Source organism: Dromiciops gliroides, chromosome 1 (assembly GCF_019393635.1).
Source record: "Dromiciops gliroides isolate mDroGli1 chromosome 1, mDroGli1.pri, whole genome shotgun sequence".
NCBI classification, from domain to species: domain Eukaryota; kingdom Metazoa; phylum Chordata; class Mammalia; order Microbiotheria; family Microbiotheriidae; genus Dromiciops; species Dromiciops gliroides.
Genome location: NC_057861.1, coordinates 510,117,228 through 510,132,136, shown reverse-complemented (window position 1 = coordinate 510,132,136; position 14,909 = coordinate 510,117,228). Strand labels below are relative to the sequence as shown.

Sequence of the window (14,909 nt, the reverse complement as noted above, 5' to 3'; positions counted from 1 at the left end):
AAACTAGGTACCAGAAACTAAGCACAAAAATCTAATAAAATGGTCAAAACACTCATATGAAATAGAAATGTTTAGATATGAAGTAAATAATGTCATATGGAATGAAACTAAACTCAGACATAAACTACATCAACTGACACTGATTGTAACTGAATTATCTCTTTCATTTCTATAACTTATCTCCTCATTATGCTCACCTGACAGCCATTGCAACAATCATGTGGCATCATAAAATATTAATATACCTTACTCAGAATATTTAAAGTCATTATAATAAATATTAGTAAGGAAATAAATATTCTTTGGCAAAATATGTGTTTGTTTTAATCACTGAAAGCACGAGACAATATTTATCATCCATAGGGACTAAAATGCTCATCATGAGCAAAGTTGAAATCTTAAAGAAATCATCTGACCATTTTTCTAACTTAACAGATATTTCATGAAAGAACAAAAATGAACTAATGCAACTTGAACTGCTGGATTCAAGTCAGGAGATTTAGTCCTAGACCCAATTCCACCAATGAAATGACTTGGAACTCTCCTTTAATAAGGGGTAAGGAAAAATGGGGTATTATGTAAAAGCAATGGATCCCAAGATAAATACGATCAATCCTGGACAGGCTTTGGGAAGACAGGAGCACTAATCAATTAGTGGTAGACTTGTGACCTGGTAGAACAGTTCTAAAGAATAATTTGAAATGATACCAACAAGGAAAGAAGGAATAAAAACTACTCTTTTATCCAGCAATATGTACACCAAGTTAGTCAAAGAAATACTTTTTCATATCTATATCTAACTACAAATAAAAAAAGCGAGATCTTTCTTATCTCTTTGACCAACATAGTATACAATTATAAATATTTAGCAGCACTTTTTATTAGCAAAATGATTACTCATTGACCTGGGAATGGAAGAACAAATTGTGGTATGTGAAATTAATGAAAAAGTATTCCAAGTTAAGAAATGACAAATATAAAGAATTCAGAAAAACTGCGGGGTTGGTGTGAATTAGTGCAAAGTAAGCAGGCCCTGGAGAATAATTTATCTAATGTTCATAGTAATGTGAAGGAAAACAATACAGAAAGACTCCAAAATCCTGATCAATGCAATAAACAATCATGATTTCAAGTCTCCAACCTTTTGGTAAAGAGACTATAGGTAAGGAACAAGGCAAACATTTTCAAACACAGACACTATATTGATTTATGTTGCTTCACAGTACTTAATTGCTACAAGGGAAGGATCCTTCATAGGAAGAAGGGTGAAGCAATTTTTAAGTCACTGTGATATATAGATATAGATATAGATATATCAATAGAACTTTTCAAAAGAAGACACAAAATATTAAAGTAATATCTCTGAAAGCCTCAATAAATTGAGAGTATTATAAATATCCTCTCAATGACTGAATAAAAAAGGTGAAACAATAATTATTTATGTACATATATAATCCAAGGTATCCAGAAGAATATCCACATACCAACATGACAACCTCAAATAAAAGAAACTATTGGAACATTTTCCAATATTATCATAATCACCTCTATTGATCATAATGTTTGAATCAAAAGGGTCAAATATAAACAATATGAGTGTGAGATCTTCTGAAATTTCATTTATTGAACTGTCAACTAGGTGTAGCTGGGGCCTATAGTAAGGAAGATCTGAGTTCAATTTTGGCCTCAAACACTGACTAGCTGTATGACCCTAGTCAAGTTACCTAACCTCTTTCTGACTCAACTTCCTCACATGTAAAAGAAAAGTACTTACCTCACAGGGTTGTTGTGAGGATCAAATGAGATAATAATGATAAAGCACTTACCACAGTGCCTGGCACATAGTAGGCACTATATAAGTGCTTATTCCTTTTTGGCAGAAAAGGAGGTAAGGGTAATAAAAAACCAATCACTATTAGGCACTTTAATGTTTGATACATAAAATCAAAAGAAAATAAGTTGCAGAAAAACAAAAGAGCAAAGGAGTTGGTTTCATTGTATACCCAAAGGCAACAAGAAATAACATTTCTTTTTTTCCTTTCTTTCTTTCTTTTTGTTGGCATGGCAATGAGGGTTAAGTGACTTGCCCAGAGTCACACAGCTAGGAAGTGTCAAGTGTCTGAGGCCGGATTTGAATTCAGGTCCTCCTGAATCCAGGGCTGGTGCTTTATCCACTGCGCCACCTAGCTGCCAAGAAATGACATTTCAAGGAACATTTAGCAATCTGACCTTGTAGTGCTCAGGACTACTCCAAAGCAAAGTGTAATTTATCTGTACACTGACATGAGAATATAAAAGAAATTCTATGAAGTAATTGACATGATTCTACAAACCAAGTCAAACATGTGCTCTGGTTCTTAAAGTAAATTCAACAAGTTGACAGTGGAGAGGAAGATGAAAATAAAAGTTGGAAATAAAGTTTAGGAGTAAGGAATAAAAGATGCCAAAAATCCAAAATCCCCACATACCATGTTATGAATATTTTTGTCAACAAGAGAGCTGGAAGGCAATGGATCTCCCAAGGGAGGATCTCTACAGGATTTCATCAATGTAATCCATTTAAATAAGACTGGCCTAACCATCTTTCCTTGGAAAAAAGCAAGTGGGTGGAAAATGGACATTGCTCATGTAATGACATGTGACTGTGTGATCAGCACATCAAATCAGTACATTAGTACATATATCAGAGACTGGCACTACTGATGAGCAAGGAACTGGCCCCAGAAAGAGCAAGCTAGACCATATTTAAGAAATTGCAAAGTGCATTCAGTTTTCCCGTACCTCACCCAGCTGGTCACACAGGTTCTCTTGGTGATGTTATACTGCTGTGACTGATGGAACACTATGATTAACCCAGAGAACAACATTAGGATATTTGGTGGACGTATGTAAGCCATATCACATTATTAACTATGATGCATGAAAAATGGCATAAAACATCATCATCTACAACTGGAAAAGGAGGTAGGGATAACAGGTAGAAAGCCTGCATACTATTCTGGTAGATAGTCTATGAAATACTAAAAGACAAAAAATGGCCTCTGGTGTTTTATCTAGATAATCCATAAGTTAATTATGGAAGGGCACGGGTAAGAATCATACATGTTAAGGTGCTGGTAGTTTGGGATCCAAGCTTTTTTTTTTTTTAAAGGGAGATTTAAAATCAAATATCTTCTGAAGTATAAAATTAGTTATTTATTAAACAAGGTTAATTTCTAATTGGTAGAATTTTGTATAATACATTTTAAGTGAAAAATTGAGGTATCTAAATGCAATTATTCACACAATTCTTTGCCAACCCATGTGAATAATTATTCTCCAAACCTGACATCACAAGCTGTTCATTTTCATACAATAATATTTCCAATTACCCACTTACATTTCTACTTAGAATAGTGCTAAATCTCTGTATTTGTAGTGTAGCTTTGGGGTTTCCTTGACACATTGGCTTGAATATCACAACAAAGACTATCTGATAATCATGCTATTAATAAGTCAACTTACTGCACTAACATTAAGAAACAAAGCTAAACTTCATAATTTAAATTAACTGTAACTCAACTGGTTTAACAGAGCTAGCTATACAATGAATTTGAAAAAATATGTAAATTATCATTTACCTTAAATATCACTGTGGGTACACAGCACTCTACTAAATTTGCACCTAAGAAATCCTTCCAAAAATATAAAAAAGCTTCACTACTAAAAGACTCCTTCAAAATGCCACCTTTAGGGGGCAGCTAGGTGGCGCAGTGGATAAGGCACCAGCCTTGGAGTCAGGAGGACCAGAGTTCAAACCCAGCCTCAGACACTTACTAGCTGTGTGACCCTGGGCAAGTCACTTAACCCCCATTGTCCTGCCAAAAAAAACAAAAACAAAAACAAAAAAACAAAACAAAATGCCATCTTTAGTGAGAAGTACTAGGTAGCTTATTATTAATGTCATTAAACTCTATAGCCAGCAAAAATTCTATTAGCTAAAATATGGACACAATGTTTGGATATGCTACGAGAAGCTAAAACTATCTTAAAATTCTATAGTTTGGGGCAGCTAGGTGGCGCAGTGGATAGAGCACTGGCCCTGGAGTCAGGAGGACCTGAGTTCAAATCTGACCTCAGACACTTAACACTTACTAGCTGTGTGATCCTAGGCAAGTCACTTAACCCCAATTGCCTCACCAAAAATAAAATTAAAAAAAAAATTCTATAGTTCAATTTCACTGTAATGGGATAATAAGAAAGAAACTTGACCAATGTAATATGAAATCTAAGTAAAACCTAAAACTCTTGAATCTTTTGTCCGATTCTATTGCTTCTGGATCCAAAAGCTTCATGGATTATTCCTATTATCCACCTTCTTTGCACCAACTTGGGTGTTAAAGAAAGCCAATGAACAAAATGCAGATTTGTTGGGTCCCCTAGACTTATATTATCTAGTCTCATCTGTTATCCCTGGTTTACTCCCCCACAGCACTATTCCAAACTTTCTTCTTAAACAATAGGCACCACCATCTTCACAATGACACCCCACCAATTCAATGAAGCACCCGGCTTCATACTTGACTGAAAAGAATGAGGTCATCCACTTTAAGTTCCCCCTCTGTCACAGTTTCATATTTTGAATCACCTTGGCATCATCTATTTTCTTTTCCTTTAATTGCAGAGCATAAGATGGCGCTTCTTGCCAATGTTAACCCTTCTAACTGTATCTTTGAATTCATTACTTCCTGTTTCGTCCAGGAACCTCCCTCCCTGCCCTTTCCCTGCAGCTTAAAAACATTCCAAAATCTCCACCCTTAAAAGAGCTGTGCTTGACTCAGCATCCTTTCAAATTACTGTACTATGCACACTTTCCCTTTTATAATCAAACTCCACATTGCCTGCACTTCCTCACCTCCCAGTCACTTCTCAATCCCTGACTTACATTTCCTTTATTTTTCTCTCTAAAATCATCATTAGTTTTTTTTGTGCTAAATCCAATGCCTTTACTAAGTCCTCCTCCTTCTCGAGCTACCATTTTCTAGATGCCTCACTTCCTTTTGGATACTCTCTGAGTTTTTAATGACACTCCTCCATCTGTCAGACTGATCCTTTTCGGTACATGATACATGCCCTTTTCCCATTTGTGGGTTCTACCCTGGCATTTCTCCTCTCCTCTTCACACTTTTGCTATGAGAAATTTCATTAGCCCCCATTACTTCAACTATTATCGATACAGAGATGATACTAAAGCCTCATCTATTGTCTGAGCTGCACTACTAAATTTTCTATTGCCTGCTGGACATCTCTACCTCTATCTCATAGGCATCTCGAATTCAATGTACCTAAAACAAGATTTATATTTTCCCTCAGCCTAACTTCAGTACTTCTGTCAAAAGACACCACTATTCTTCCAATCATCTAGGTTTCTCAAGCTAGGAGTTACTCTTGACTAATCTGCTGCCAAGTCTTAACAATTCTACCTCCTCATCTCTCTATTTCTATCTAGTCAAACCAACCAACCTAATCTAGGCTTTCATTACCTTTTACAGACTGTTGCACTACCCTTTTAATTGGTATTACTGCATCTAATTTCTCCCTTATCTAATCCATCATCCCAAACTGCCAAATTAATATTCCTAAAATACAATTCTAACCATGTTATTCCTCTACTCAAGATGCTTTCATGGCTCCCCATTGTCCATTAGCAAAAAGGTTAAACTCCTTAGTTTGACAATTCAAATCTTTCATAATGTGAATCCTGTTAGATTCTTTCTCAAAATGATTACTCCTACTCACGCACTCTAGTCTCTTGGGCTTTTTCCTGTCTCCTATGCATGCCATTCCTCTCCTGCCTTCATGTCTTTGCTGCATAAGATATTCTCCAAGCCTAGAATGTACGCCATCTTTCTGAAACCCTAACTACCTTCAAGGCTCAACAAGTGCTACTTCCTTCAAGAGGATTTCACGGGGCAGCTAGGTGGTGCAGTGGATAAAGCACTGGCCCTGGATTCAGGAGGACCTGAGTTCAAATCCAGTCTCAGACATTTGACACTTACTAGCTGTGTGACCTTGGGCAAGTCACTTAACTTTCACTGCCCCCCCCAAAACAACAACAAAAAAGAGGATTTCAGTAATTTCTAGAATCATTCCCCCCATCCCTCATGTTTCTTTTCTTTCTTTCTTTTTTTAATTGGACTGGAGAATTCATTGATGTAGACAAAGTTCCTTTCCCAATGAAGTATGGCACATTCTCTGCAATGGAGAGTCTCAATTCCCTGGGGTATTTATAGGTAAAATAACTTGCCCAGGGTCAGGCAGCCAGTACCTGTAGGCACTGAGATTTAAATCAGATCTTCCTATCTCTAAGGTCAGCTCTTTATTTCCACTATTTACTTATCTATGAACATGTTGTATCCTCCCAGTAGAATGTAAGCTCCCTGAGCTTACAGGTACAGCCTGGTACCTTTTTTGGACTAGGATTGGGGGATCTATACCTGTGATTTCATTAGTGTTAGGGAATTCTCAATGATGAATATCATTATGCCAATGAAAACCAGCAACTGCCCTGAAACTTAAAGTCTTAGGGAGTTTTTCTAAAACAGCACATTATAGTGGCTAGAGAGCTGGCCTATAAATAAGTTAGTGATGGTCCTGCCTCTGACATATGTTGTTAATGTGACACTAAACCTTTCCTGTGGCCCAAACAAGACCCCAAACCTAGATTAAGCACTGGATTTGGAGTGAAGAAGAACTGACTTTAAATTCTATTTTAGCCTCATATAACTTATGCAATTCTGAGTCATTCAACCTCTTTCAGGCTCAGGTATCTCATCTGTAAAGTATGGATATTAATAGTGTCTACCCCACAGGGCTATTGTGAAGGTTAACTGTTGTAATATATTGTAAGTGTTTTACAAAACTTAAAATGCTTATATAGAACTTTAAGACAATGGAGTCAAACTCAATTACAAACAATGGAGGGAGGAAGAGATGGTGACTTTGTTGTTCTTTAGTTGTTTCAGTCATGTCTGACTCTTCATGACCCCATTTGGGGTTTACTTGGCAAAGATATTGAAGTGGCTTGCCACTTCCTTCTCTAGCTCAATTTCTATATGAAAAACTAAGGCAAACAGGGTTAAGTGACTTGCCCAGTGTCACACATCTAGTAAGCACCTGAAGCCAGATTTGAACTCATGAAGATGAATCTTCCTGACTCCAGGCCTGGAGTTCTATCCACTAAGCCACCTAGCTGCCCCAGATAGTGACTCAGAAAATGACAAATTAAAATTATCTTCATTGTATTGTATTTTTATTTATTTTGTTAAACATTTCCCAATTACATTTTAATCTAAATCAGGTTGTAAGTTTTATGGGCAGTGAGTTTAATACATCTGCTTTAAGTCTAAATAATGCTTTGATATATTATCTTACCATCTTTATAGAATCTCATGTAAATTATATTTACAAGATTCTGCTGAAGCACCACCTTCATGAAGCCTTTCCTGATCCCACAATTCCTAAGTAACTTGTGTATATTTTCTATTTATTCTTTATTATCTTCTATTTTGCCTTTATATCTCTATTAGCATAGCACCTGGCACGCAGTAGGTATTTTATAAATGTTTGTTGACTAACTGAAGGTAAGTATTACAGGTATTATTATTCCCATTTTATAGATGAGGAAACTGAGACTCAGATAAATAAAATGACTTATGCATGATTCATACAGTATGTAGTTAGTAAATATCAGAAGAAAGATCAAAACCTGGTCCCCAATCTCCAAAATCAAGCCCTATAGCTATGCTATTTCTGAGGCATTTAATTTTACTTCATTGACATCAAAAGCACAATTTCTAGATATGAATTAATACATGAACTATGAGATTTACTTAGGAAAATTCAGAATTTGTTAATCTATAGAAACATAATGAGGGGGCACAGCTATTACTTTATATCCTCATTATTTTATATCTTATAGAATTCAAGAATGAGCAGAATTTTTGGAAAAGGATGTAGGTTATACAAGTTTATTTAGAAATAGCATTTATATAATGCATTAAGGTTTGCAACGTACTTTACATGTGTTAATTTGATCCTGGAAGGTAGGTGCTATTACTATCTGCATTTTACAAATGAGGAAATTGAAAGTGGGAAGTTAAGTGGATCCTAGGATCACACTAATTGTATAGCCAGTAAGTATCTGAGTCAGGATCTTAACTTCAACACTCTATCTAGCTGCCTAACATTTCTGGAATTTTAAGGTTGTAAAGCAAAACATAAAAGATAATTCTTGTTCCTAAATCCATTGTCTTATCCAAATTTATTCAGTCATATAGTTAAGGATGTCCAAAAATAAGGGGAAAAAACTTAGGAACACTGGTGTTTTTTTCTCCTTCTACATCCATCTGAGACACTTTGCTAAAAGTCTAGATTCTATACTCAATGCATAAGTTCAAATATTTTTTGTATACTGAAGCGAAGCTATAATTTTTTTTGAGAGTACTACTTTTCAATGTAAAAACACTTCTCAACTTTTGTAGCTTTGTGTTCTTATCAGAAAATAAATTCTATTATTTTGCATAAATTATTTAACAGCACACAACTTTTATGAATATTTTAAAATAAAATGTAATCTTTATATAAATGGGTTGATGTCGTTGATTTGTTCATTTTCCAAAGCTTTACTTACTGTTCTACCTATACTAGAAAAATTTTTAGTTATGCAATAGGATATATTAAACTGCCTTTAAGATTGAATTCTTTCATTTAACAAAACAGGCAAACCAAATAAAAAACCATTAAACTGATTATCACTGCAATATTCAAGTTTAATGGATCAATAGTTTTTGGGCAAAAAATCTGTTGCACAAAAAAAAAAAGGCAAAGAATCTCTCTGAAGAATGAAATTTTAAATTTCAGCTGAATGTTATTTTGTACCTTGTTGAAGTTTCGCTCCTCCAAAATAGAATTTTTGATGGTTTCACTGTGGTCCTCTAATGACTTCATCAAAAAAAAAATAACCACATAACAGAATAAAGATAAGATGTAACATACTAAGTTTATTTTATCAAAAGAGAAAAATTTGTATCCACTGCAATTAGTTACTACTAAAAATATTTACAAATACTTAGTGCCATTCAAAACTGAAGAATCTTTCATTAAAAACAATTATTTTACACCTTAAATTATTTTATTCACTTAATTAAGGCTGATGTTAATATCACAATAGAGAAAAGATTCTTAACCTGGGGTCTCTGAACTCGTTTTCTTAATATTTTGATCAGTATATTTCAACATAATTGGTTTTCTTTGTAATTCTATTTCATTTTATGCATTTGGAACCATTATTCTGAGAAGGGATACAGAGGCTTCTTTTTGCTGACTGCCAAAAGGGTCCATGCCACAAGGTTAAGAACCTCTGTATTTTAAGGAACAGGAGAAATTAAGAGGCACTAATTCTAAAGTCATATCATCTGGACATATTAATGGTTTGCTTATACACTGTAAGATTCTATTTCCAGAAATATTGCTTCTTATGCAATCTAATTTGAAGTAATTGACATATACAGTGCTCTCATGAAGAGATTTGTGACTAATCAGTTGAATTCTTCTTGCTGGTGCTTCTCTGGCCTTCTACTGTCTGTGGTTGATTTGGAAGTATAGACTAGTTATTTAAGTGATGATTATATATTGTTATTGAGATTCCATCCCTCATGTTTTTGGAAGAAATTAAAAATTATCGAAAAGGAAGTGCTGAAGATAAAAAAATCTGACGTGATTATGTGGGACTCAAATACTTCCAAATTTACCTTTATATACCAAATTTACAATCTATACCCCACCCCTTGTTTGGGAAGGGAATCTTGTATTCTCAGCAACAAAAAGAAAGTACTACAAAAAAAAAGTGCCAGAACCACGAGAAATAAGATGAAATAATCATCTACCTTGTTTTTCAAACGAGGAAAACAAAACAGCAGTAATAGTATTTCCCATGAAATACATTAATCTATTCCCAATATTTCTGTATGAAAATTATTCTACTAATAAATATAAAGCCAATCACACACATTTATATAATCCACATAATTGTGAAATTATATTCCTTTCTTTGAAAACTGGGGTAAAATACAAGTGGGATTTTACCATATGTATGAACATACCCACATGCTACTCTGATTAATTTTGATTCAACTGCTTTCTGAGCTTACTTTCATCTACCTTTCAGAGATTGTGTAAGAAAATGCTGAATTTAATTGTACTTGTTCAGTAATTTGCATTTCTATTTCCAAAACCACTGCATCCTTTCAGTTCTTAAATATACCATTTCAGAATAATAATTTAACACTAAGGAAAAGGTAGGTTACCTATAATAATTACACTTATGAAACCATCAGGATCAAAAGTGTCATCCACAAATAATCAAGGAACAAGAGATATAAATAAGCCAAGTAGATAAAAATATTTGTTAATCAGGAAGATAAATTCACAATACAGTGTTTTATACAAAAAATCCAAAAAATAATACAGTTCCTGAAATACTCAAAAACATCATAAAGTCATCTTTTAAAAAATTCAATAAGCATAGGAAAACCTTCTATAAAAACAAAAAACCCTATAGGCAAACCTCCCAATTTGTAATTGGGATTAACTCTTGCCTTTCCCCTCACTTCCTTAAACATTTGTTCATATTAGAGTCTAATTTCCTGCTGTTAATTTGGTTAACACAAGATGTTAAGACAAATCTTAAAGATCTTTAACTCAAAACAACTTTTATAAAAACCAATAAATTTTAAATTCTACCTCATTTAGGCACCTCTTCTTAGTAAATATATTTCTGATAAAAGTTTCTTGAATCTCTTCCTGCTTTACTAAGTACTGCCAAAGTCTCTTCACTGACAGCGCCAGATGGTGTTTAGATCTGTAGACAGGCAGATATAGTTAAACAGAAAATGGTTATTAATTTGTTGGCAGGTATTATACAGTCATAAACACTATCTAAACACATTATTCTCTTAGCTTCAATCAAAGTACTACTTCCAGGGTCCAATGAAATCCAGCTATGGATTAAGTAAGTTCAGCATAACACCTAACAATGTTGCTTAGACTATAAAATAAACTAGAAAGGAGTAACAGGGGAAAAAAGATATTTGCATCATCCCTTGTAACAAGTATGTGAACTTTCTGGTCAAATTCACAGGAAAAAGCACAAGTGATTATTAAGTACCATGTAATTATCTGTTGAATTTATACAATTGTATAAATAAAATAAAATGCTACAAAGTTGAGGGATTATAAAAAAGTACTGATTTCAAATAAAGTAATTAAATGTTTAAATCAACCATATTTTCAAAAAGGTATTTGGTAGTCTGGATTGGCCTCATCATTAATGAGAGAAAAATTTATAAACATAAATCTGTAAACTGCTCTCTCCTCTATCAAGTGCAGAGTTAACTAATATATCACACTTAAAAGATAGCCATTCAACAGACATTTATTAAATACTACAAGCTAAGCATTGGGAAAGCTTTAGGAATACAAAAAAAAAAAAGCAAAAACTTATACTTTCCCACAAAAACCTCACACAGGCAGAAAACAAGCAAATAATTAGGTACATATATACAAAGTAAATGGAAGAGAATTTCACAGGAAGACATTAAATTTTCTTCTAAATGTAAATTCAAGTCTATTTTCCACAGATGGAGATGTTGCTGGGGAGTATAGGGATAGGAGAAATATTACTGAGACAAATTGAACAGTTTTTTTTTTGGGGGGGGGGGGTGAGGGGGGCAGGGTAATGAGGGTTAAGTGACTTGCCCAGGGTCATACAGCTAGTAAGTGTCAAGTGTCTGGGGCTGGATTTGAACTCAGGTCCTCCTGAATCCAGGGGTGGTGCTTTGTCCACTGCGCCACCTATCTGCCCCCTGAACAGCTTTTTAAGAAATGCATTATCATCCTCCCAAAGTAAAAACTCAAAAGACTGTGATGGACAATATTTTTCCTGTTAGACCCATACTTTTTTTCCCCCCAGTAAATATTCCTTTATTTAAAGTTCTGAGTTCCAAATTTTATTTCTCCCTGCATCCTTCCCTTCCCTCATCCCTGAGGCAGTAAGCAATCAGATATAGGTTACACATGTGCAATTATGTAAAACATTGTCATATTAGTAATTTCTTGAAAGTCCAATCTTTTTTTTTTTAAATCATGGCTTTCCGGTAGTCCATTAGTTCTTATATTATCTCTCCTGGATCGTTTTTTAGGTTAGGTTTTTAGGTTTTTCCAATGATAAATGGCACATTTTCTTCTATTTTGTTCTATCATATCTTGATCTCATAATGTTTCCATTTTTTCAATTCTAATTTTTGAAGAATTATCCTTTTCCATTTGGTTAATTATATTTTTTAGGGAGTTATTTTTCTCAGGAAAATTTTATATATCTTTTCCCATGCTATTGACTCTTTTTTCATAGTTCTCTTGTATTACTCTCATTTCTTTTCCCAATTTTTCTTCTACTTTTATAATTTGCTTAATTTTTCTTAAAAAACCAATGGTGGGGCAGCTAGGTAGCGCAGTGGATAGAGCACCAGCCCCTGGAGTCAGGAGGACCTGAGTTCACATAGGGCCTCAGACACTTGACACTTATTAGCTGTGTGACCCTAGGCAAGTCACTTAACCCCAACTGCCTCACCAAAAACAAACAAAAAACCCCCCAATGGTTTACCCATTTTATTGTATGTTTTCCCCCATAAAGCAAGCTCCAAGTTTTATTTATTAGCTTAATAGTTTTCTTACTTTCCACTTTACTAATCTCTTCTTTGATTTTCAGGATTGTCAATCAGATGCTAAATTGAAGAGTTTCAATTTGTTTTAGTTGCATGCAAAATTTATTGATCTTCTCTTGCTCTCTTTTATTGATGTATTTTAAGATAGAAATTTTCCCAAGTACTGCTTTTACTGCAATCCATAAATTTGTATATGTTATCGCATTATCATTCTCTTTAAATGAAATTGTTTTTATGATTTGTTGTTTGTCCTACTCTTTTTTAGGTTTAGATTATTAAGCTTCCAATTAATTGTTAATCTGTTTCAATGTTCCTTTATTGAATGCAATTTTTATTATATTATGATCTGAATGGATATATTTAATATGTCAGCTTTTCTACATTTAGTTGTGAGGTTTTGTTCTAATACATGGTAAATTTTTGTGTAGGTACCCTGTACTTCTGAGAAAATAATATATTCCTTTCTATTCAATTTTCTCTAGAAGTCTAACATATCTAACTCTTCTAAAATTCTCTTCACCTCCTTAACTTCTTGTTTATTTGGGAAAGTTGAGGTCCCTTACCAGTATAGTTTTACTATTTCCTCCTTTAATTCATTTAACTTTTCCTTTAAGAATCTGCATGAGGGGCAGCTAGGTGGTGCAGTAGATAAAGCACTGGCCTGGGATTCAGGAGGACCTGAGTTCAAATCCAGCCTGTGGTAAAAAGTGAAAGCTTTTAACAGTAGGTTAGGACGCCAGTTTTTGAAGGACCACCCTTTTGGGAAGGAGACCGTGATGAGCTGCCTGTGTGTCTGCTAAGCACTCCGCTTCCGGGGTGCGAGCTTAAAAGGCAAGGAGAGAACGGAAGTGAGGTCTCTTTTTCGCTCTCCTCGCCCGCTGGCTTGCTCTGCACACACAGATGCTGACTCAGGTTCCACTCAGCCCGGTTCTCCGTAACAACGCATACTTGACGCGGTTCTCAACCTCAGAGGTGGCCTTGGGTTTTTGGTGAGTTCTATACGGAATATAGACTAAGTTTAGTAGATCTAAGACTATTTGTTTGTATTTCTACTTTCCTATCTCTCTAATCAATATCACCTTGTAATTCCCAAACAATAAAAGCTCTAACTAAAGATCAGAGGCTTCAGTAAGTGAAATTACTGGTCTGGGAGATAAATAATGGAAAGGTTAATGGGGAGTTTAATGCTTTTGTATCCAATTTTAAATCTCACAAGCCTCAGACACTTGACACTAGCTGTGTGACCCTGGGCAAGTCACTTAACCCTCATTGACCCACAAAACAAAACAAAAAAACAACAAAAAAAAGAATTTGCATGCTACACAATTTGGTGCATATGTTTAGTATTAATATTACTTCATTGTCTGTGGTACCTTTAACAAAAGTAGTTCCCCAGGTGATCTTTTTTTTTTTTTAAATTTTTATTTTTGCAGGGCAATGAGGGTTAAGTGACTTGCCCAGGGTCACACAGCTAGTTAAGTGTCATGTGTCTGAGGCTGGATTTGAACTCCGGTACTCCTGAATCCAAGGCCAGTGCTTTATCCACTACACCACCTAGCTGCCCCCGATCTTTTAATAAGATCTATTTTTGTTTTGTTTTATCTGAGATCATGTCTGCTACTACAGCTTTTAAGCTTTTATTTATTTTTTAAATAAACACATTTATTTATAGTTTTGAGTCCCAACTTTTATCTCTCCTTCCCTCCCTCCCCATAACCCTCTCTGAGGTGGTAAACAATCAGATATGGGTTATACATGTGCAATTATGTAAAATAATAAAACATTAGTCATTTTGTACAGGAAAACTTGAATAAAAGGAAAAAATGAAAACGTGAAAAATAAAATGCTTCAGTCTGTGTTCAATCAATATCAGTTCTTTCTTTGGAGATGGATGGTATGTTTCATCATTAGTCTTTTGAGATTGTCTTGAATCACTGTACTGCTGAGAACAGTTAAGTCATTCACAGTTCAAACAACATTGCTGTCTTTGTGTACAATGCTCTCTTGGTTCTGTTCACTTCACTATACAGCAGTTCATACATGTCTTTAAAGGCCTTTTTAAGCTCTTCCAAGAATTCTTTTTGAGCCTGAGACAAATTTGCATTTTTCTTTGAAGCTTCACCTGTAGCCATTTTGTTACTATTGTCC

At 34.6% G+C, this 14,909-nt stretch overlaps 1 protein-coding gene across 1 annotated transcript in view; it reads right to left on the bottom strand.

Moving 5' to 3' along the window:
- DMXL1 (Dmx like 1) overlaps positions 1–14,909 on the bottom strand; it is a 162,586-nt gene that overhangs the window by 33,830 nt on the left and 113,847 nt on the right. Inside the window, 2 exon segments of the mRNA XM_043985159.1 lie at positions 8,920–8,982; positions 10,783–10,900. Of these exon segments, the coding sequence (XP_043841094.1) occupies positions 8,920–8,982; positions 10,783–10,900 (181 nt within the window).